The sequence below is a fragment of the Hydractinia symbiolongicarpus genome, chromosome 8 (genome assembly GCF_029227915.1).
Source record: "Hydractinia symbiolongicarpus strain clone_291-10 chromosome 8, HSymV2.1, whole genome shotgun sequence".
Taxonomy (NCBI): Eukaryota; Metazoa; Cnidaria; class Hydrozoa; order Anthoathecata; family Hydractiniidae; genus Hydractinia; species Hydractinia symbiolongicarpus.
In genome coordinates this window covers 23,073,768-23,096,439 of record NC_079882.1, presented here as the reverse complement: position 1 = coordinate 23,096,439, position 22,672 = coordinate 23,073,768, and the positions used below count along the sequence as shown (strand labels likewise).

The window sequence follows — 22,672 nt, the reverse complement described above, 5'->3', positions numbered from 1 at the left end:
GTCTTTCCATCGAATGCAATGGTCTAATTTTCCAGTTGAACCAAATAAACTCGTCTGACTCTAGTCCTTCATAGAATGTACAGTATACTCTCCAATTAGCGGACACCATCGGTGTATGACCAAAATTCCCGCCTTTTGGAAAGTTTTACATTTTAAGCCGCAAATTAGAAATTAAAGCCGATTTTTGTATCACAAAGGAAAAATAACAAAAATTATATAATTTAACATAATGATAACGAACCGAAACTTTCTATCTTCACAGGTCTTTAAAGTCTTTCAAACACATTTTAACAAATGATGGGTAAATAATTTAAGGTTTTATTTAAAAAAGTACTTAATTAATTGTTGTTTTCGGCTATTCATCTTGACGATCTTTCGTCTCTCCTTTATGGGAGAAAGAGTTTGAAATAAATGTTTAAAAAACCATTCATTTTTTTCTGTTTCATTGCTCGCTTTTCATTTTTTTGAACTGTCCGCTAATTGGAGAGAAAAAAAGCCGTATTTGCCCTTTGGTGCAAAAAAGATTTGTACGCTAATTAAAGTGGTTGCTAATTAAGTGTCCGCTTTGACTAGAAAACGGCCGGTGTATGACCAAAGTGTCCGCTAATCAGAGGTGTCCGCCTTTTAAAGTGTCTCTTAATTGGAGAGAATACTGTACCCGTTTAATTACAGTTGATTCCTGCACAACACTTGTTTTAATCTAATTTTTCCATCAAGTGAACTTATCTAACTTCAGTCTTCTCTCGAGTTCTAGTCTAGAGTGCACTCACCTAATTTCAATCTCTCATTGAGTGTAATCGTTTCGTTTTAGTTGTACCCAGAGTATACTTGTTATTCGTTTGTCGATCAAAAGCGGGCTCTCTAAGGATACACGAAATCTCCAGGCTAAACAGAACAAAGGCGATATATTTACTAACTTTGTTTTTATCGCTCGTGCGTAGTAAACCAATCAAAAAACTTTTTTTTCAGAAACGAAGAAAAATGTATGAATTAATATTCTTCGTACAGCAAATTTTGCACTCAATATTTTCGGATGTTTGGTTTTTTAGGTATTACAGATCCTCACGTTTCGAATGCATTTATTATAAAACAAAGAATGAAGAACGTTTCGAATTAAACGTAAATGTTTACCGCAATTTGCAGACAGAGAACCATAACCAAAGTACTTCATGTATCCTTTAAAGCAAATGAGTCATCGCTCCGCACAACAAAATATATATCCTGTTTAGAATATGAAAATACATTTCCAACTTCCTTGCAAATGTTTAAAAAAAACCAAACTGCAAACTGCAACAAAACATTTGAGAGTAATAAAAATCATACCGAAAAATTAGGGAATTCAAGAATTGCAACGAAAAGAGAATTATTTTCCCTGCCAGACTAGTAAAAGAAATTAAAGAAGTAAATCTTTTCAAAGAAATTAAAAGAAATAAGTTCCCAAAAAAAAATTTATAATTTAAAATTTTATCCTAGGATCATTTCCTCAATGACACTGTACTTACTGATAGTTCATCGTGGTGAAATGTGTTGGGGTCAAGCTTGAATATTCTATTCACGTGTGGAATTAAATACAATGGGTACACTTAAATCCCACATGCATAAAGATCCAGCCTATTTTGAACCCTGTGGCCGTTATCAACGTGTAAAAGATCAAATCGTCCAGGTTTTTCAGCAATAATTTGACCATGTTATTAGTAGCCATGGTTACTCTATTATAGTCAGATAAATGGCTGTCAGAAAAATATTTTTCATGAACCGGAAGCCAATTTTTGGCCCTGTTACAATAAATACGTCAGAAAATAATTGATACCAGAAATTATGATGATGCTACAGTATTTAACTATTCATCTTTTCCAGTATTAAAAAGAAATTACTTTTCAGTTAGCTAATTCAAAATAAAAGTATTAGTAAAAGTATTAGTATTAGTAATAATTAGTATTTTTAATTAAAATAGTGGTACGATTATTAAAAGCGGTGTAAGTTTGTTTAATTAGCTTTTTAAGCCATTTCAAGTTCGGCGCATTTTCTCTATTTTTGTTTCAATCAACGGGTATTGAATTTACGCGGCTTGGTCATTAATTTAAATGCTTTTTTCTCCTAGATATATAACTATTTTGTTGTCAACAACATTAGCTACCATAAATTCTTTGATCACACGTCAGTTTTATGTAATAACATTGATATGAGATATATTTAGTAGCATGTCCAGTTCCTCTTTACTCACATTCTTAAAATCAAAGGAAAGGGAGTATCTCATCCACTCAAAAGTTTGAATTTTTCACCGCCTGGATTTTGTTGCCAAGAATTTTCCTCGACCGCGATTGAAACTTGTTTATCCAAGAAGTTACATCATCAAATCTTTTTGGGGGGGGTTTATCATCCTTGAAAAAGGTCTTACGGACAAATAGTGGCGCAATTAAACAGGCTTACAGGTGACATAATCCAGTAAAATTATCCCACAACAAAATAGATATCCCGTCCAAACAAAGGCTACATTTTCTAATTCTCTGTAAATGTCAAAAAATAACACAAACTGCAATAAAACGTTGGAGAAGAATAAAAAATTATATCCAAGAATTAAGGAATTCAAGACTTACAGCGAGAAGAGAAATGTGCTTTATCGCCGCAGAGTTCAGTCTGTTCCTCCCTGTTGTTAATACCCTGTCTTACATCTCATACCCTGGGTCTATTTTAATATACTGATTTCCATGTTTTCTTTTTAACTTTAACACATGTTTTTTTTTGTGATTCTCCGTGCCAGATTAGTGAAAGAAATTAAAGAAGTAAATCTTCAAGAAACCTTTACAGTATCTTAAAACCTCGTCCCAGGCTCATTTGCGTTTCAATAACACTGTGCTTTCTAACAGTCCACAGCGGTGAAATATGTCGCGATCGACCTTAAATATTTCCTTTGAGGTTGGAGTTAAACACAGGGGATGAAAAACTAAGTTCCAATGCATGAGGATCCAAACCATTTTGAACTCTGTCACCTTCGCCAACATATAAGGTTACATCGTCCAATTAAACTTTGCTGAGGCGGTCGCCAACAGAACTGTTTCTGCAGCAACAATTTGACCGTGTCATGGGAAGTCATGGCTGCTCTATTCAGATAAATAATTGTCTAAAAATAACCTTCACGATCCAGAAGCCAATTCTTGGCCCTGTTACAATAGATACGTCAGAAAATAATTGATACCAGAAGTTATGATGATGCTACAGTATTAACTATTCATTTGCGAAATATATTTTCTGCTATTAAAAATGCTTAAAAGAAATTGCTTTTTAGTTTAGCATCCAGGATAAAAGAAATTGTAAATCAGTCTAATAATCTAAGTAATAACAGGTAATTTCAATTAAAATGGTGATAGGATTATTGAAATCGGTGTAAGGTAATTTAATGGATTCTAAGTTAGCAGCGCGTTCCTTGTTTTTTCTTTTAATCAATGGAAATTTAGTTTACGTGGCTTGATCATTAATTTAAATGCTTTTTTCTTGTACATATAGCTTTTACTAATTTGTTGTCAACGACATTAGTTACGGTAAATTCTTTGATCATACGTCAGTTTTATGTAATAGTATTGAAATGAGATATATTTAGTAGCATGTCCAGTTCCTCTTTACTCAAATTTCGCAAATTAAAAGAAAGGGCTGGTCTAACCCACGTCAAGTCAAATCCTCTTACGCAAACGTTGATATATTTTAGCGGGGTAAATTTTGTCGCCCAAAATTGTCACATTTATTAAACATTCCGTCGCTAGGGATCGACAAAGTTTAAGTCGCCAACTGGGTTTTAGAAAAACATATCGTCGTTTAGCATATTTTGTTTCAAAATTCCGCATAAAAATCTGTACACGGTCATATTGTCTTTAAAAAAAGAGAGAAAATAATTTGTAAAAACGAAGAAATGAAAATAAAATAAAATTGAGAAGTGATGCTAAAGATGCTTTATGAAATTCCAGCATTTTTTAAAAAATATTTAAAAAAAGATGACTTAAAAATAAATAAAAGTTTCACCTCCGCCTAAAAGGAAGCGTTGCATAGCTAGTCTTTACTTTGTCTCTAGCAATACTATATTTTCTTTGTTCTTTCCCCTGCTTTACAGACTCTTCTTAACAATTTTACGAACAAGTTTATTTTGTTAACTGGTATATTTAACATGTTTCTGTCAAGAGCTAATTTTTTTTTCGAATTTTAGTCCGAAGTTTTTTACTAAGTGATGCAGATTTTACTTGATGGTTTTTACCCTTTTTTTGTTATACTCAAACGTTGACTGAAAACTTAACATAAGCGAAAGATGTTTGACAAAATTTATGCAATCAATCGTTCGACATAGAGCAATGCTGCTTGTTGACGCGATAAAAAATCTCATTGTAAAAGAAAAGAAAAGCAAACACAAAAACAACAATAACAATGACAACAGCAACAACAACAACAACAAAAGAAAACATTTCTTTGCTTATGCGCGAGCTAAAAGTAAACTGAGGCAATGTGAATTGGTACGGTCGGTATTGGTAAAGAAATTTGTATGCTTAAAATATATTATAAAACAAAATGTTTGTTTTTAACATTTCACTATTCCCAGGGACGCCAATGCAGAAAAAAATTCCTGTTTTGAATACCAATATAATTATCACAATGCTAAAATACATTGCATCAAACGGCTTTTGCATCATAATTTGAAAAGTAACTGCTGTGCGGGATGTTAAAGGTTTTCCCAATAATGTTCGTCGTAACATACATGGAAAAACATATGACCTAATTTCCTCCTTTGAAAGGACAGTCATTGCAGGGGTTTATGTCCTACGTGACCTTTGGCTGCCGACGCTTACTGAAAGTTTTTTCTTCTTTGAATTGATTTCTCAACAAACACGTCATTTGGGAAAAAATATCGATATCCTTTTCCTCTTTATCAATAATTCGTTGTTTTCAATTTCCGAAATATTGTGCATTCTTGTATCAATGCAGTAATTATGAGAAGACAATTAAAATTCGTGCCCTCGAGAACGATTAAAATTGCTTTGTTTGTTTATGTAATTTCAAGGGTGTTAAAAGTGTATAAAAAGAGCTAAATTTGTTTTTAATATTTATATTTCGTTTATTCTCTGCATAAACACACAGTAAATATACACAGGATTAGATTAAAAATGTGCACCGAAGTATATGAATTTCTTGCCAACTGGAAATTTATTCTCGCGTTTATAACATCATATTTAATTTATAACCTTTTCAACTACTTCAAGAATCGAGTGACAACAGATGCAAAAAGCGTTCTAATAACTGGTTGTGATTCTGGTTTTGGTTATAAAACATCACTAGAACTAAACGCATCAAAAGTAAAAGTTTTCTCTGGATGTTTAACTAAGGAAGGTGTGAAAAGATTACAAGATGATCCAGCTTTTAGAGGGCACGCATTTATTATGGATGTTACAAATCAAGATGATATAAATAAAGCCTATAAATTGATAAAAGAAGAAACACAGGATGATGGTATAGATTTATTTACCTTGAAAACGAAGTTTTTTTTTTCTTTTTTTACAACCTCAGTTAGCTTATTCTTATGTCACAAAAACTTTAGCATTGTTAAAAATACAACGCTACAATTAATCATCAAAACATCTTATTCGAAGCAATTTCTAATAACTAGTCGTTAGCCCGTAGAAAAATCCACGGGTTCGCCCGTCCTTTTTATACCGCATTGCGTGCGTCTCGCTACCTGCGCAGCTAAGCTACCATTTTGCGTGACAGACAGACGGACGGAGGGACGGACAGACGTATACGGGTATTTTAATATAGATAATATTAAGAATCTCTATATAATAATACCAGTATTTTGTTTATGTGCGAGAAAAAAAAGTTGTACTACGGAAACACGAAATGCGATATATAAAGGACGAGCGAGCCCGTGGATTTATCCACCACCTACCGACTAGTTTAATCAAATATTAAGAAAAGATTCTTACTCGAAACTAAATAAAAAACTTACTCGAACATTAAAACACGCAGGATTATACTTGATTAGTCCGTTGTGTAAAAATTAATTCGCGCGGAAATAATACATGCAGTAATTAGTCGGTGTGTTGAACTGGCTTCATTCCGGGTTCCCCATAGAGTAAGTAATTTGCTGACGGGCGATCCCAATAATTTTTCCACGGGTTGAAAACGAGTTACTGACAAAGTGCAATGAGTGAATCCCCTTAACCCAACAACATTTTATTGTCTTTTAATAATTAATTTGTGAATTTTTATTTTTGCTGTAGGACTATGGTGCGTAGTAAACAATGCTGGCATTCTTCAACCTGGTCTCATTGACTGGCAAACAACCGAAGAAATGCAGCAAGCTATGAATGTAAATCTTTGGGGTACTGTTAATGTAACAAAAACCATGCTACCTCTAGTAAAAAGAGCAAGAGGGAGAATTGTTAATGTGACCAGCATGGCAGGTAGGGTAGTACAAAAACGTTTTAGGCGAATATATATGGCACTGTGGATCTTAGAGAATTAGTTACCAAATTTTTGTGTGACTTAGCTATATCAAAGCAATTAATGAGAATGATTATTATAGGTGAATAAAAATAAAATAAAATAAACATTCTTCAAACAATAAATAGGAAGTGATATGATATATATGGTGTGCAAATACTTTGGTGCAAATGTATTATTTGCTGTAGTGTCTATGAATATCTTTCCGTGTATTAAAAGGGTTACATAAATTAAGTTTTTCTAAATGTTCTATATATACAAGTAATAATTAAAATGTCAAGCTCAATAAAAACAGTGTGTGTTAAATATAATAGCTAAAAAACAGCACACGCATAAATAGCTGAAGAATATCACAATAAGAAAACTGATGAGATATATTGAACGAATAAGGCCATAAGAGACGCTACTTGCTGTAGTATTACAAAAAAGTTACTTTTCATCAACAGGTCGTGTTTTATTTGGAAATCATACTGCCTACTCGATGTCTAAATTTGCTTGTGAAGCATTCTCTGATGGATTGAGGTATGAGATGAAGCCATGGGACGTATCGGTTCATATCATTGAACCTGGAATGTTCATGACACCTATATTGGATGTGGTGATCAATCAATGGGAAGGCATATGGAAAAAACAACCAATTGGAATAAAGGAAGCTTATGGAGAAGAGTATTTTAACCAAGGTATATTTTTGAATTTGGTTTCTGTTTTTACAAGTCTTACATATTGGAATTTCTTATCCGTTTTTATTTTAAAGGCAACTGCTTCTTAAAAAACTGACTAGTCGACCTTCAAAAAAATTAAGAAACTTTTACAAGTTGCAAAAATATAAAATAAAAATATATACAAGTTTAACGGAATTGTATTAGATAATAAATAAAAGGCATTCTTTCATCTTTCTTGTATATCACAATCGTGTTTTTGGTTGAATAACCTTCGTCAAAACTAAGAAATTTTTATTGTAAAATGAATTCAGAATTAACAACCTTTTTCTAGTTGGCCGTTTGCTTGGTTTCCTATAAAAAATGTGTGCGCCTTCACAATATTTAGTATTCGATAAATCTCGATATTCTCTACATATCCGCTTATATATTAAACTCAAAGTGAATAACCACTTCAGACTATGTGCTTAATGGCTTTATCTCTGGCCACATTATATCTGTTACATATTCAACGAAAGCGATGACAAAAATAAGTACAAATATATTGAAAGTAATCATTGAGGAAAATCCATCTTTAAATGTGAAACGACTTTACTTTAGTTTTAAAAAACATCAATGGTCTACTGAGAGATCTGGCATCTCGCGATATTAAAAAAGTTACAAATACAATCAAACACGCGACATTATCATGCAATCCCAAACGACGATACGTTGTTGGATTTGATGCTCACACGATCTGGACAATGATTGCTACTTTGCCGACGTTTATGGGCGATTTTATTCTCAATTTTTGCGCCAAGCAAGCAACACCAGAAGCTATGAAGGGAAAAAAAGAAAGGAAGTTAGTTAACGTAAGCGGGTCTTGAGTTATTTATTTGGTAAATGAAGTGTGGACTTAAATTAAAAACTTTGCTGTATATATTTTGGTCATTGGTATGTATTTATAAAATTTTAGTGGAATTAAATTTTTGTATCGAAATAACTTTTAATGATAATATCTATTTATACTTTTGATTTACGAGCTTAAATGTGAGATATCAAAAGAAGCGTTTATCTTAGCGGTAAACCACTTGTGCAAAATTTTAATCAGTTTTTTTAACCAATTTTACCAGCGTCTTTTTTGGCGGTCAACAAAATAGTTTGATTTTTTGGTGGGAGAATTTTAAGAAGAAGCTCTTCTCTTCCTCAAAGTTCGAAAGGTAAACTAAAAATATCCAACCTTGTTTTTAACGCATTTTGATTTGTAATGCACTACAAGACGGCAAAGCGAAAATGGGGAAAAACTCTTTGTCAAAGCTAAAATTTGCTGACTTTTTGCCGCCACTATTTTGCTGATGAGGTATTGTCGAACCGAATAATACCTTATTGTGTTCTAATTATAAAGGCTTCCAATGCTATCATATTTATGTGGGGGGATGATTTTAATTAACCTATTCTGAACCGAGATTGCAAAAGTTAATTGACAGTACATTACATTGTGCATTAATCAGCCGGAAAATGGCAAAAAACGGTCATGTTTTAAAAAACTATAATGAGCAGGCTAGTTATGTGCTTTTATTCACCATTAAATGCTATTAAAGACAGTGCTAAAATGTAGCTAAACTTGAAGCAAGTTCTCTTTAGGCAAGTCGAACTAATTAAAGTGTAACCATTCCTATCGTTAGCAATTACTTAGATACCAAAGCCGACCAGGAGCTTCCCAAGCAGTAAATATAGCGCTCGAGTTACTTGGTTAACTGCAGACAGCAAAATTTTGCGGACCAAATAATACACAGAAATAAAGGTATTTGTAATCCAAATACTTGGTTGATTTGGAAAAAGTTCGTATTTATTATCCACGTAAAAGAAAAAAGAAATTTATCGACAAAAATAAATCGTTCAGTCTGCAGTTTGCTTGCAAAAATACTAAAGCAAACAAACAAAAAAAAACGAAGGTTGGATGCGCATATTGAAAAAGATTGCCAGGTCATATCTAATTGTGTTCTGGCTAATATGGACAACTTTACGGTTATATTCGTCATTCATTGTATCGTATGTATAGTTCCTTATGGTGTACATAAGTTTCAGTGTTAGTGATTGATATTAGCGCAAATTATTTGCCATACATTTTAGCGTAAGCAAAAAGAGTGATTTCTATAACAAAATGCATTCAGAAACAGAGTAGAAACAGAACAGAAATGTAATTGGACGCAGCGTCATTTACCTTTAACCCCTGGGCGTTATAAAAGAGGAGCTAATACAGTCCTGTATATACTTTCATGAACACAGTCGACTCTTTCTGCAGATAATTCAGTCAGCAAAAGTTTTGACGACATCAGCATTTTTTGTTAAAATTTTACAACCTCGCTGACTAACTAGCAAGTAGACTCATTCGTTTTAAAAACATGAACCCAGTTGTCAATCAAGCTATAATGGTTATTAAATTTCGAATTAAGTGAGCGTATTATTAATACTTTAACCCTCTAGCCATTTAACATGTAATTTGATCAAGAGATAGTAAAATAAATATTTAAATAAGTTTAAGTTTTGATGTGATGTCTAATTTAATACAATGAAAGCTGGCTTTATGAAAAGACAAATGTTATGTAGTTTTGGATATAATTTGCAGTATTGTGGCGAATATCAATGTCGCTTTCATCTTCTTTATGTAGCTTTTTTCAACGGGAGTTAATCCCTTTGCAAGAATTTTTGTCAAATAAACCCCCATCTTCATACCAATTCCTACAAGGGTTTAAGTAAGTTGTTGTTCTAAAGAAAAAACTCATGGTAACTCTTCACATATTTTTAAATGGAGTAACTGTTTGTACTTCTGATTGATGATCAGTTCCAGCGAAATCAGGCTCTGGGAACGAGGCTAGGCGTATAGTTATGAAATGAAGTGGAATATGAATTGAATTTAAGATTTTTGATTTATGGACAGCTAAGAAAGCTGGGAGAAAAAGTCTGTTTTAGGGGTTGTAATGGGGGTCATATAGAGGCTAGGGAGAATATTATAGGGGGTCAATTAAATGGGGCTAATCAAGCAGGGTTTGCCATTAAACTGACAGAATACTAAAGGTGTTTAAGTTGTTTTAACCTTTGAAATAAATATACAGTGTATAAAGTGTAATTTCAACTACCGAATAATTTATTATAGCTGTTAATTAGTCCACACAAATCGTAATTAAGTTTAGCCTGTAAAATATGACAAACTTTTAGATTTGTTTTTATGGGGTTTTCCTTATTCACAAAGTGCTTGTCAAACCTCTGAAGTCTTTTTTGCTGAAGTAACAGCTTTACAATGCTAGTATAGATTAATTACCCTGGGGACTAGTTTAGTAAAATTAGAGCCCGTTGCGTGTAAATGCTAAAAAAAGCAACCCTGACAATTTTTAATTACTGCAATGTCATTAAATCTAATTACTCTATTTTTTAATTACTCTATTTGTGGTGATCAGTTATACACATTCATTATTATACACATGAAAGAAAAAAAACAAATAAGTTACGTGCATTACTTTACAGAGTATATGTAGGAGATATTATAATCACTAAAAAAATAAATAAGGAAAGGAATTGAAGAACGAATGAAGAAACATTGAATAATGTTTACCGAATTGTATGACTATTTTGCAAACTGGAAATTCATTATTGTGTTTATCGCAGTCAACATTATACTTTTGGTTTACAACCTCAACATTGTTTTGAACTGTCTCAATAGTCAGGCGACTGGAATAACGAAAAGCGTTCTAATAACTGGTTGTGATTCTGGTTTTGGTTATAAAACATCACTAGAGCTAAATGCATCAAAAGTGAAAGTTTTCTCTGGATGTTTAACTAAGGAAGGAGTGAGAAGATTACAAGATGATCCAGCTTTTAGAGGACATGCATTTATTATGGATGTTACAAACCAAGATGATATCAACAAAACTTACACACTAATAAAAGAAGAAGTCAAAGACAAAGGTTAAATTCCATTTGCGTCTTTACTGGGGAATATAAGAACACGCTTTTTCCTATAAGCAATACATCTTAGCGTCGTTTAAAGTGAGCTTATTTAAGGCTTTGATGTTGGTTAGGTGCTTGCGAAACAGATCAGAATGGCAATATGGCAATATCAGTTAGTATAAAAGTGAAAATCCACTTCGATCACAAAGCTCGTCGTATTTAGCGCTTTGCCGTCGTCCGTCCAAGCGGCACAATGTCCATTGAAAACAAAAATGCGCGTACAGATTCAAAATGGCAGCGATTCAAATAAATTCATTGGTGGAAATCATAAACTTACGTACATATACACTGCACCGCTCACAGGGCTCTGAAAAAGTCAAAATGATTTTGACTTTCAAAAAAAGAAAGAAATTTCAAAGAAATTCATTCAAAAAAGAAATATTCGCCTAAAATTAATGAAACTAAAGAATATAGTTAAAAAGATTAGTTCCAGTGCTTTTTTGACTTTTCAAACCCACAAATTTCATTAATAGTGATCTGGTTTTGTTTTCTACCTACTGCAGTGCGCGCATGTGCAGAAATCCACAAACTTTTAAAACACTTTGTGATCAATGTCAAGTCAAAACCAACTAAATGTGAGGCGCGCATTTAAAAAAGTATTTGTAAAAAATCAGCCCTTTTTTTATCAAAAATAGCTTATAAGAATAAAAGTTAAGCTTCTTGCATTTTCTTCTTTCTAGGTTTATGGTGTGTAGTAAATAATGCTGGCATAATTCAACCTGGTCTCATTGAATGGCAAACAACCGAAGAAATGCAGAAAATCATGAATGTAAATCTATGGGGTACTGTCAATGTAACAAAAACCATGCTACCTCTGGTCAAAAGAGCAGGAGGAAGAATTGTTAATGTTGTTAGTATGGCGGGTAGGTAATCATTGCATTGGATTTCAGGAAGAGTCAGCCATGAAATTCTTTCATTCGAGTCTTTCTTAGGTTAATGACAAACATACCGGCTTAACCAAGTTAGGAGTATAAACTGATGGAAGAGTTGACTTTCTCCATATGTACAACCAACCTCTCCACTTAAACAAAAAAAAAATAACACAATAGAAATTTTGATTTTATTTTACAGGTTTTTTTATATTTTTTTAGAAGTACACACGTCTATTTCTAATGACGCTTAAATGATGCACTTAAATATTTCACTAAAATAATATATTTTAATCATTCCAGGTCGAGTAACGCTACCACTTTGTTCAGCTTATTCAATGTCAAAGTATGCCTGCGAAGCATTTTCTGATTGTTTGAGATACGAAATGAAATGCTGGGATGTATCAGTTCATATTATTGAACCTGGTATCTTTAACACAAATCTAGTAAAAACTCAACCTCAACAATGGAAAACATTGTGGAACAGCTTGCCATCCACTACAAAAGAGGAATACGGGAGTGACTATTTTGAAAACAGTGAGTAAAATTAAAATCATGGTTCTGTGTAATATTTTGAATTAATTTTTAGACAGCTCAAATGTTTTTTTTTTTTAATTTTTTTCTTACACAAATAAAGAAAGTTCTGGTGAATAAGGTACACGGGGAAAAAAATGTTTTGTACACCTGTTACTTATCGTGTAACAGTTACTACTTTTTCCCGCATTTGTATTTTGCGCGCATGCGCAAAAATTAGTATGAACCAAAACCACGAAAATGGTCTATGGGGTAACATAATTATAAACTTAAGTTTTTAACCTAATCAAGTTTGAATTTTTAGTTTTAGTGAAAGAGAAGGAAATTGTATCAAAGTTTGGTTCATCAAACATTAAGAAAGTGACAGATGCAATATGTCACGCAGTGTTGTCGTCAAACCCGAAACTTAGATATGTTGTTGGATATGATGCCATGCTTTATGTAATAGCGTCAATGTTGCCTACTTTTATTAGTGACTGGATCGGGTATTTCCTTACAAAGCCACATGCTACGCCAGCAGTGATGAAGAAGAAAAATGAGAAGATTTTACCAGATGTATTTCGCAATCAGGAAACTGCTGCGGAATGAACAAAAGAAAGCAAAGATAAATTAAAAGTGAAATATAGTCAGTTCTATAATTGTCAAAATACTGGCTACATAATTTGTATGTGTTATGAAATTATCAAAAATGGTTTGCTCTCTTTTTTTCACATAGTTTATAGGCAATGGGTAAACCAGCAAATAAATGGGACCGTAAAAAAAAAAGATCTAGTTTAGTTATCTTTCGTCGACAATAGTCGGCAAAAATAAATCGCATGTGTTTTTTAAAACCCCACAAGGATTTGTCCGTTGCAACGGCTTGAAAATTTCGTGCTTGGTCAGCACCAAACCGTTTTAGCCGGTATTTCGTGTGTCAGTAACACGATTTATTTCTTTTAGTATAGGGTCTAGTCGTTAGCTTGTGATTGAAATACTCTATTGGGGGTCCTGAATGAAGCTGCGCGCAACCATTTTAAACAGATAGCCAACGAGTATTATTAATAAACGAATAATTAGCGATATTAAACAGATATATAGGATGAGGTTAAATCCGATATCGAAAATTATTCAGTCGATCTTGTGATATTAGACGAAGCCTTGGCCGAATTGAATACAAATTATGCAAAGAACAAGCTTCATATTAAATTTTTAACGCACAAGTTTTACCAATTTACCAATAACAATTCTACTTTAGAATATTTTATAGCACTGTTTTCCCCCACAAATCTCCCCCTTCGAGATTTTTTAAAACATAGAGCAAGCTCTCAAATAAAAATGTGGAAGAGTGTCAAATAACCTCAATACTCCATATGAAATAAAAAATATAAAATTAATCGAAGAGCAATCCTTAAAAATTCTCTAAACCTGATCATGTCATCATGTCTTATATTCTTCTACCGTGAAGCCTAAAAAGTCCAAAAACGTCTCTGTTCAGCAAATTTTGATTTTTTAGGCCAAATTGTCTTTTAAGAATATTTCTTTACCTAACAGGGGAAAGGAAAATGGTGATTTTGCAGTAAAATTTTATCAGCGTTTCCTGTCAAAAAAAGGGAAAACTTCGTCAAGGAGGAAACCTAAAGCTAACAAAATCTCTGTGTCTGCTTTAAAGAGGTTCCACTGTCGGTACACGCGTAAAACTAGGATGTGAACAACCTCGTTCCCAAGGCATTGTGCTTTTTTGATGAATTTCATAGCGACGAAATTGTCCACCAACCACTCCGTAATAAGGGCTAAGGAGCCATAAGCCCCTGTGGACGAGGTTGAGATGTGAATATTCTATGATGTAAGCTCTTGCGTAAAAAACACTACGTGTCAACAGTGCTAATAAAGGTTAATGTTATCTGACATCATTTAAAATTCATAGCTATGTAATTTTAATCAGAATTTTTTTGAAGGTTATATCGACGATGTGGAGAAATTTTGTACAAATCTTAAAAATAAACTAGATGTAGTTAATACAGCAATAAGAAAAACTATTCCCTTCCTGTAACGATGGCTACGATCATCTCGAAACACTGGCAGCTAATTACTCTGTGAATAAATAATTGCACTTTATTAAGTCCATATAGATTACAATTAGTTATACAATAAGAAATAGAACTCAATATAATTCTTTTAACACCAAACGATTAGAAGTATTTTCACTAACTTTTTCCGTCATTTGATCTCAGTGAATCAAAACTTTAGGGCGTATGGTGTCAGAAGCATGACGTTACCGCAAGTGTTATTTTTGCTGCTGGGTGTTTTCGTTTACAGGTAGCTATGTAAAATTAGTTCTTTTCAACGACTTGATGTATAATACATTTCCCAATCAAATTAAATGCATGGGTGTTTCATCGAAATAAATAGTTTCCTTGAAAGCCGATTTAACGTTACTGCGGTTGCCTTTGTGTTTTGTATTACAGTTCCTTAGGCTCAAATACTAAATCAGATATCATCAAATATTATATCTGAGATTTTAATTATCCAATATTTTCTCGTACTGCACTCAGTTAGTTCGAACTTTAATTTTCTATTAACTTTTCGTTTAAATTTAACTAAGGTGATTATTGCGTCGAATTTATAAGTTCCCATGTTTAATTATTGGTTCTTATATTTTATATTAATCGCTGCTTTTGTATTGGTTTAATATTTTTTTTAGCAAACATCCGTAAAATAGTTGCATTAAAACCTTGAGTTGCTTGGCCATATTTAGCGTCACCCCAAAAGTCTGGCAATAGCACGTTTCCCAATTAAATCCCTAAGAAATCCCTAGGAAATTCAATTTTTTTTATTTTAGTTTTAATGAGAAATAGATTGAAATGATTAATATGTTCAAATATTAACCCAACGAAAGATATCGAAATATGGCGATGATTCTGTAAAGCCAGGAGCTACATAGCACAAGAATATAAAAAATTAATCTTCTGACCAAGAAGATGTGACTAACAGCTGACTAAAATTCAAAATTAAGGCAATTTTCAAACAATAATTCACTCTGTTTTTTTGTTAAATAAAATAATCAGCGTATTTACGTTGTAACAATATTCTTCTCGTAGCATACAAGCAACCAACAATGAAGGTGTGTTTGATGTTGCTGCATTTAATGTGCAAGTATTTGGGGTGACAAAGATGTCTAACGCAGAAGTGAGAAAATATCTCAGAGACGTAAGTTTGTATTTCGTATTCTATCGTCTTAATTGACTGTACCATGATTTGAAATTTAAATGCGTTGTATAGTAAACGACACCAACCATGCCAAACTCGTTCCCAGGGCTCATTACCTAACCACCCTGTCAGAGCAGATACAAATACCCTGTGGAGGTGGTTACATACGACAGTAACCACGAAATGATATACGAAAAAAATATGAAATATTATGATATATGAAAATATGATATAAAAGCAGTGTAGTAGAAAAAGATCTTGACAAGTCTTTTTGTTTTAAGCAGGCAAGGTTTGGTTTTATGTTTTGATATGTTGAATTTTAATTTTCTTCAAGATTGTCCTACGGTATGATTTAATCCTCATTCAAGAAATACGGGATGCCAGTGGTGATGCTATTAAAGAACTCCTTGCTGATGTTCAAGCCATAGATGCGCGGTATGTTTACTAAATCACTCGGATTAAGTTTCTTTAGATTTTGATTTTGAATTAAAAACGTTCTAAAGGTAATCTTTCCCGTATTGCTATTCGATGGAATATTTTTGCCTAGGAACATGCTATGTTATCTCTCTTTTAATCGCTTTAGAATAGCAAATGGATAATCAATCTTATTTCCCCTTAAAAAAAGAACAGTTTTTTTATTTGTCAAGCTTTATATACAACGAAAGGGCGTAAAATATTTGCTGTTCTTTTAACTTGTTCATTATTTTTCTAGTTATGACATGACTATCAGTCCTAGACTTGGCAGGACGTCCAGCAAAGAGCAATATGCCTTTATATACCGGTTAGATAATAAACTTTAGTTGCATTGTTGTAGTCAAACCAGCGATAAATGCATTACTATTAGTCGTTTTCCTGTGGGTAAATTTAGTTAATTAAATACAACTTGATAACATAATTATTTTTCTCTAAATTGCAAAGGTTGGTAAGGCATATTATCATATTCATTTGGTTCCCCGAAATATGCATGCAAAAATGCAGAATAACATGAAAACAAGATTAGTTATAACTTCGGTATGCTGCTTGTTTATAAGCAAGTTTGAAGAACATAAAGACAGATAGATGTGCGTATTTTACATGGCTAGCCTCACTAATATCGAGGGATATACCCTGTCTATCATTTCCAGGAGGGGCCATGGAGAGTCCTAGAGTATTTAATGCTCATTTTGAGCTACGCAGACCCAATTAGGGCCCGCGCTCTACTAGAGAACTCCCGGCAACATCCAACGGCCAACATGGAGCCATCTCTCCAATTTCCGTTACATGGCTTGGGTTAACCCGGGGCTATGGTAACATTCACTCGCCCATGTGAAATCTCCGTCAAGAGGAATCGAACCCCAGTCTCCCGCGCAGAGTACGATAACTATAACCACTATTCTACGCCGCCACAGCTAGCTAACATATACCAAAAAATACGCCCTTAAAATCTGCAATATTTTGTATCAACAAAATGTTGACTTTTACAGCTTTAACTGACAGTTTGACATAATCGTAGTTACCACAGTTATAAAGAGGGTTTTGGTAGTGCTAGTGTAACAAAAAAGTTAAAATATAGCCAAACCTTTCTAAAACCTAGCTACGTTTTTAGTATGATGTGAATACATTTTTATTTACTGTTTTCAAGTAATTTTAAAACTAAAACTCATTATACAGTTTACTAACGCCCATTTTGCCTGAAAAATACCAAGATGGTAACTCTCTTAATACAAAATTTAAGTATCGGGATATCATCCCTTTGGTCAACCTTATATTTTGAAATTTTAAATAATTTTTTTCTCCTAAATACAATCTACGATAGAGGCTTAAAATTTAAAACAAATAAGCAAGAACATTCCAAGGAAAGTTTAAAGTCCAACGTTTCCCACCAACTCAAAAACATTCCTAATTCTGAAGTCACAAATGTGTAAAATGTGAGTTATAAATACTTCCAAAACTACCCTCACTTGAAAAAAATTAACGAGTTAAGGCACCCACAAGGTCTATTTTAAAACCACAGTCAGTAAGCCTGGCTAATGTTATCTTTACAGATGTTGTATACAAAATAAAATACACTCAATAACTGGGAGACACAGGATATATACCAGCAACATCACCAATTTTAGCAAACACCTTGAAATTTCACGTTTTTTTGGGCAAGTCAGCCAGCCAACTAGCTAGCTACTCATATCATATTCAAAGCTAGCTAATACCTAGCTCATTTTACACCAAGAATAATAAACAAACGCATTAGAACGGCTTAATGATATATGCTATTACCCCGTAATATCACCAAATGTTAATAACAATCTGTATGACAAATTAATTTTGCAAATATTCCAAGTAAACAAACCATATCTGCACTTTTTCGCTGCAAACTAAAAAATTGCTGATAACTAATCTCGTTTCATGATTTTGGTATGTGTATTCCGCGGAACGAAAATGGATATGGAAATAGGTCTATTCTCTGCAGGGTTTTCTTCTGTTCCGGTTCTTTTTTTAAAAAATTCTAAATGCGCCCCTTAAGGCGTCGTGTTTTAGTACCGATAATTTTATTTTAAGTCTTTATAAAATGAAGTTTGAGGTAGTGACTAATAAAAATAACCGTCTTTTACTTAGAACGGATTGGGTAAACGCACTGAATAGTTTCTTATACAGCGATCCTGGTGATGTGTATGAGAGAGAACCATATGTAGTAAGGTTCAAGAGTTCGAAAGCTGGTGAGTGCCCTGTATGCTTTTTGGCGCATGACAATTTTGCGGCTATGCACCATAACAAGGATAATTTGACCTGTATGATCAATCTTTAATTCAGTATTAAAATCCATTGTTTTTAAACACAGTAAAACTTTAAAATCAGGTATTGAACTATAAAGGGAAAATGGGGCAAAAGAAATACTGTTTTCTGAATTACATGCCTTAATCTTAATTTCATACAACTCATCGAATTAAAGGAATTGGTGCAAAATAAAGAAAAAGCTGCTGTATAAGCATAAATGCTTAAGGTCCTTAACATGTCGGCCTACTGCAGAACTTTAAGTCAAGCAAATTAATTTAGCAAGAATTGGAAGGTTATAGCATAACTAATTTTTTTTGAATTTTACAGAAATTTCTGACTTTGCAATTGCTGGTATTCACACTTCACCAGATGATGCTGAAATTGAAGTTAGTAACTTATCAAATGTCTACGATGAAATAGTGGTTAAGTTTGGTTTAAAAGATGTGATAATCATGGGAGATTTTAATGCTGGCTGTGACTACATAAAGAATTGGAAGAATGTCAAACTTGCTACTGACAACAGATTTTACTGGCTGATCGATAACACAGTTGATACAACAACAAAACAAACAGAATGCCCATATGATAGAGTGGTCGTTGCTGGTGATAAATTGCTGGCATCACTGTTACCATTAAGTCCTGGTGCATTTCGATACGATACGTATTATAAACTTTCAGAAGAACTGGTAAGTTTCTATAATACACATTTTTTATGTGAAAGAGTGAGGAAAAAATAAAAATTATAGCAAGGAGTTGTTTATAGGTACGTAGCCACTGAAGAGAAGGAAAATTAGTTGCCTCCTCTTACTTCTCTTTTTAATTACCAAAAACAAGAATTAGATTTAAGCAGTACATTTGCCATTATCAGGGGTCTAGTGGTTTTCTTTTCCTAATCGAAGCCGTCCCGTCAAAATACCATAGACGAACTCTGAACTGAGGTTGTCCATATGCAATCTTTATATACTCAGGGACAAAAATGGTAGACATTTAGGGAGAACATATCCAGCTGTACCAACCTTGGGTACACACCATGGTACCAAAAACTTCCTTCCTACAAGTTGATAGTATCCACTGCTTTGCTTTACAGTAATACGTTTGTGCATCAACACATACAGTAACGATTATTTATTTTAATTTAGGCCGAAGATATTAGCGATCATTACCCAGTCCAGTTTCAGATACGTAAGTGGCAAAGTTTGTTTAATAAATTAATCATCATAAGTTACCTTTTTATCACAATGCGGTTAAGGTAGTGCCACTAGAAAAAATGGTCAAATATCAATTGTTTTTTACCTGTTTCCAGGTACCAAAATTACCTAAGAAAACGGCTGCAAATGATGATCAGGATGAATTTAAGTGTAATCAGGTGACTTGAGAAATATAACAACATAGCAACGCTTCTTAATTGTTGTTTACGCTTGACAATGAATTTATGATACTTTTAGGTCTCTCAAAACAATGCATTACAGTTCTGAATGTTAACTGTGGTGTTCCACAAGCAGTCGAAATGTTTCCTTAACGTACAATCCCTGAAATGGACTCACCATAAGTTAACCTTAAGACTCTACCTTTTAACTTCAAAAAATAAATTTTATCAGATCAAAGCATCCGTACTTCATAGTTTCTTTTGCGATGACAGGTACCACTAAAAAGTTTAGGGAAACCAATTTAAAAACTGATTTTTAAATGCAATACATACGAAAGATGTCTTTACTGCTTTTTTACCTTAAAAATATTAAAACTCTTGCAGGATCTTTGGAGAAAAAGTTAAATATTTTATCCGTCAAAGAAATCTATGTTGATGACACAAGAGTAAACACGGATCTGACATCATACAAAGTTTATTCAATGAAAGGAGATGCTGAGGATATTAGTTCTTATAAAGTTTCATCAAGCTATACAAAGTCAGGCGCATATCTAAAAATTGTTGTCTCTAAAAATGTTAAAGGTGTTGGAGCAGTGATGCAATGCCTCGAAAATGATTTCAAAAAGGATTTCCCTACCTTTATTACAACTACGCAGATCTTGACAGCAGAGGGGATGTTAAATGAAATGGATATACGTCACCGGCTACCGCATGGTTTTGGTCGTTATCAAACTCTGTATGATTTCTATGCAAGTTATGAACATTCGTATTCAGTTAAATTGGCCTGCAGCTTGGAAATAAGAACTGCCCCAATTTGCTATGTAAACATTGTGCAGTACTTTAAATAATAAGACTTGTTGTAGTGACCTGATGGTAAAAATAACTTCCACTTTATATAAATGTCTCATGACATACACAATTGCACTGTTAAACAAATTCTACTGCTGCACCTATTTTCATAATATTCATGCTCTTATTCGATCCTATAAGCATATATTTAACATTTAAAGTTAATTTCGAGTTGCAAAGTAACTTTCTGAGAGAAGGAAATAAACAGTGTGTATTGCTTAGATAAGTGGCAATTTATGCAGCTATACAGGTCAAAACAACACTTTAAATTTCATTGCATAAAAAACGCAAAGTTAGAAGAATTTGACGTAACTTTGTTTCTGTTGTAATTTTTAACGGCACCTCGAATGAACCCATGTTTCCTTTTAAGGAAGTCGTAAATAACTGTTTTTGTTTCCAATAATAATTTAAAACAACTTTGTCTCTATTTATTTCTTATCTAAATGTGGTATAACGAACTGAAGTTACTGCATGGCGTTATTATATTGCGGCTGAGTGTTTATCATTGTTCCAGTTGTGCAATAAAAAATTAACTCTTCAAGAAAATGTGTTGGATGAAAGTTTGATCGCGATCATCCAACATTTACAGCTTCATCCAACACATTTTTCTTGTTGGATGCGCTTGACCACTTTTTCATCCAACATTACGCGTCAATGATGTCATCCTATTGCAATCAAATGCACTTCGAATGTTAAAGCGTTCGAATTTCGAATATTGTGAAAAATAAAGACTGTATTTATTACGCTATCACAGTACAGAAATGCAAAAATCAGACGATGCCATGATGAGCAAAAGTTCAGACAGCGACTTTGTTAAAGGGAAAGAGTTTAAGACACACAAGAACAGTTCGCTACTTCTTTTTGTCCATTCTCTGGTTTTTCCCCGACAAAGCCTCTCGTCGTCAAAATCTAATAGTTCTGATAGAACAGCAGGGAAGATCATCTGCATGCCCTTCGCCATCTTGAATTTTTCTCGAAAGAAAGAATGAATGGAAATGTTTTGTTTTTATAGAAAGAGAGAATGAATAGATATAAATGTTTAATGAAATGTTGGATAATCGTTTGGCCGGCGCAAAATTTTAATCCAACATCAATCCAACATTCATCCAACTTTCTGTTGTTTTCAAAACTCACACTCGCTTATCTAACTTCTTCAGATTTAAAGACCTGTTGTCCAAAGAATTAAAGTCAGGCGTCATTTACAAATATAAGTGCAGTGGCTGCAACGCCACTTATATAGGTGAGACGTCGCGTCATCTTAAGGTTCGGGCAAGCGAGCAACTCGAAGTGTCTCCCTTAACAGGTAAGAAATCAACCTCATCTAATTGCACGGCAATTAAAGATCATCTTGAAGCGTGTCACACCACATCATCTCTTGACGATTTTAGTATACTCTCTAGGGGTAACAACCGGTATTTGCTAGAGATTAAAGAGAGTTTGTTCATAATGCGGAATAGTCCCCAGTTGAATAACAACATTAGATCTGCTCCATTGTATTTATACAATTAGTATTTAATCTGTAACTATGGTTGCTGTTAAACTTGTATATATTAAGGAGAACATTGTACGTTTTTTGATTGCTTGAAAAAGGGTGTGTGAACATCCGAAACGTCGCGAATAATGTAGTTTTTTTTGTTGTCAATTTACTAGCGCGATGATTCTTCATCATTGTATTTGTTAAAAAAAATCTAATCTAATAGGAACTCTGAGAAAAAGGAAAGAGCTTATCATATAATGAGGGAAATACTCCTAGAAGAGTTGGACAGTATCGGTTTAGAAAAATCAAAGTTTGGCCTACATAGCCTTAGATCCGGTGGTGCAACAAATAGACAAGTTATTCAAACGACATAGGCGTTGGAAATTGGAATCAGCCAAAGATGGATACGTACAAGATGATCTTAACTCGTTACTTTCGGTCTCAAAAGCATTAGGTTTTTAATATGATACTAGTCGTTGCCCGTGGAAAAATCCATGGGTTCGCCCGTCCTTTA

General features: G+C 33.4%; 3 protein-coding genes across 3 annotated transcripts; all 3 read left to right on the top strand.

The window, feature by feature from the left end:
• The first annotated feature begins 5,096 nt into the window (after positions 1-5,096).
• On the top strand, positions 5,097-8,140 carry LOC130655463 (short-chain dehydrogenase/reductase family 9C member 7-like). The gene is made up of 4 exons (XM_057458219.1): positions 5,097-5,487; positions 6,258-6,440; positions 6,927-7,160; positions 7,740-8,140. The coding sequence occupies exons 1-4, from the start codon at positions 5,145-5,147 to the stop codon at positions 8,003-8,005; spliced, it is 1,026 nt and encodes a 341-aa protein (XP_057314202.1). The 5' UTR covers positions 5,097-5,144; the 3' UTR covers positions 8,006-8,140.
• A 2,050-nt stretch (positions 8,141-10,190) lies between these two features.
• On the top strand, positions 10,191-13,235 carry LOC130655411 (17-beta-hydroxysteroid dehydrogenase type 6-like). Its single transcript, XM_057458162.1, has 4 exons — positions 10,191-11,084; positions 11,807-11,989; positions 12,299-12,532; positions 12,834-13,235. The coding sequence occupies exons 1-4, from the start codon at positions 10,724-10,726 to the stop codon at positions 13,115-13,117; spliced, it is 1,062 nt and encodes a 353-aa protein (XP_057314145.1). The 5' UTR covers positions 10,191-10,723; the 3' UTR covers positions 13,118-13,235.
• A 1,413-nt stretch (positions 13,236-14,648) lies between these two features.
• Positions 14,649-22,285, top strand: LOC130655400 (deoxyribonuclease-1-like). The gene is made up of 8 exons (XM_057458151.1): positions 14,649-14,824; positions 15,607-15,715; positions 16,050-16,150; positions 16,428-16,496; positions 18,308-18,408; positions 18,794-19,152; positions 19,606-19,648; positions 20,217-22,285. The coding sequence occupies exons 1-8, from the start codon at positions 14,775-14,777 to the stop codon at positions 20,678-20,680; spliced, it is 1,296 nt and encodes a 431-aa protein (XP_057314134.1). The 5' UTR covers positions 14,649-14,774; the 3' UTR covers positions 20,681-22,285.
• Positions 22,286-22,672: the final 387 nt, after the last annotated feature.

Excerpts from the sequence above, each read along its gene's own strand:
- LOC130655463 (XM_057458219.1), top strand. The coding sequence starts at position 5,145 with ATGTGCACCGAAGTATATGAATTTCTTGCCAACTGGAAATTTATTCTC. Across the intron at positions 5,488-6,257 it reads AGAAGAAACACAGGATGATG|GACTATGGTGCGTAGTAAAC; the intron begins GTATAGATTTAT and ends TTTTTGCTGTAG. Across the intron at positions 7,161-7,739 it reads AGAAGAGTATTTTAACCAAG|TTTTAAAAAACATCAATGGT; the intron begins GTATATTTTTGA and ends ACTTTACTTTAG.
- LOC130655411 (XM_057458162.1), top strand. The coding sequence starts at position 10,724 with ATGTTTACCGAATTGTATGACTATTTTGCAAACTGGAAATTCATTATT. Across the intron at positions 11,085-11,806 it reads AGAAGAAGTCAAAGACAAAG|GTTTATGGTGTGTAGTAAAT; the intron begins GTTAAATTCCAT and ends TCTTCTTTCTAG. Across the intron at positions 11,990-12,298 it reads TAATGTTGTTAGTATGGCGG|GTCGAGTAACGCTACCACTT; the intron begins GTAGGTAATCAT and ends TAATCATTCCAG.
- LOC130655400 (XM_057458151.1), top strand. The coding sequence starts at position 14,775 with ATGACGTTACCGCAAGTGTTATTTTTGCTGCTGGGTGTTTTCGTTTAC. Across the intron at positions 18,409-18,793 it reads GTTCAAGAGTTCGAAAGCTG|AAATTTCTGACTTTGCAATT; the intron begins GTGAGTGCCCTG and ends TGAATTTTACAG. Across the intron at positions 19,649-20,216 it reads CCCAGTCCAGTTTCAGATAC|GATCTTTGGAGAAAAAGTTA; the intron begins GTAAGTGGCAAA and ends AAACTCTTGCAG.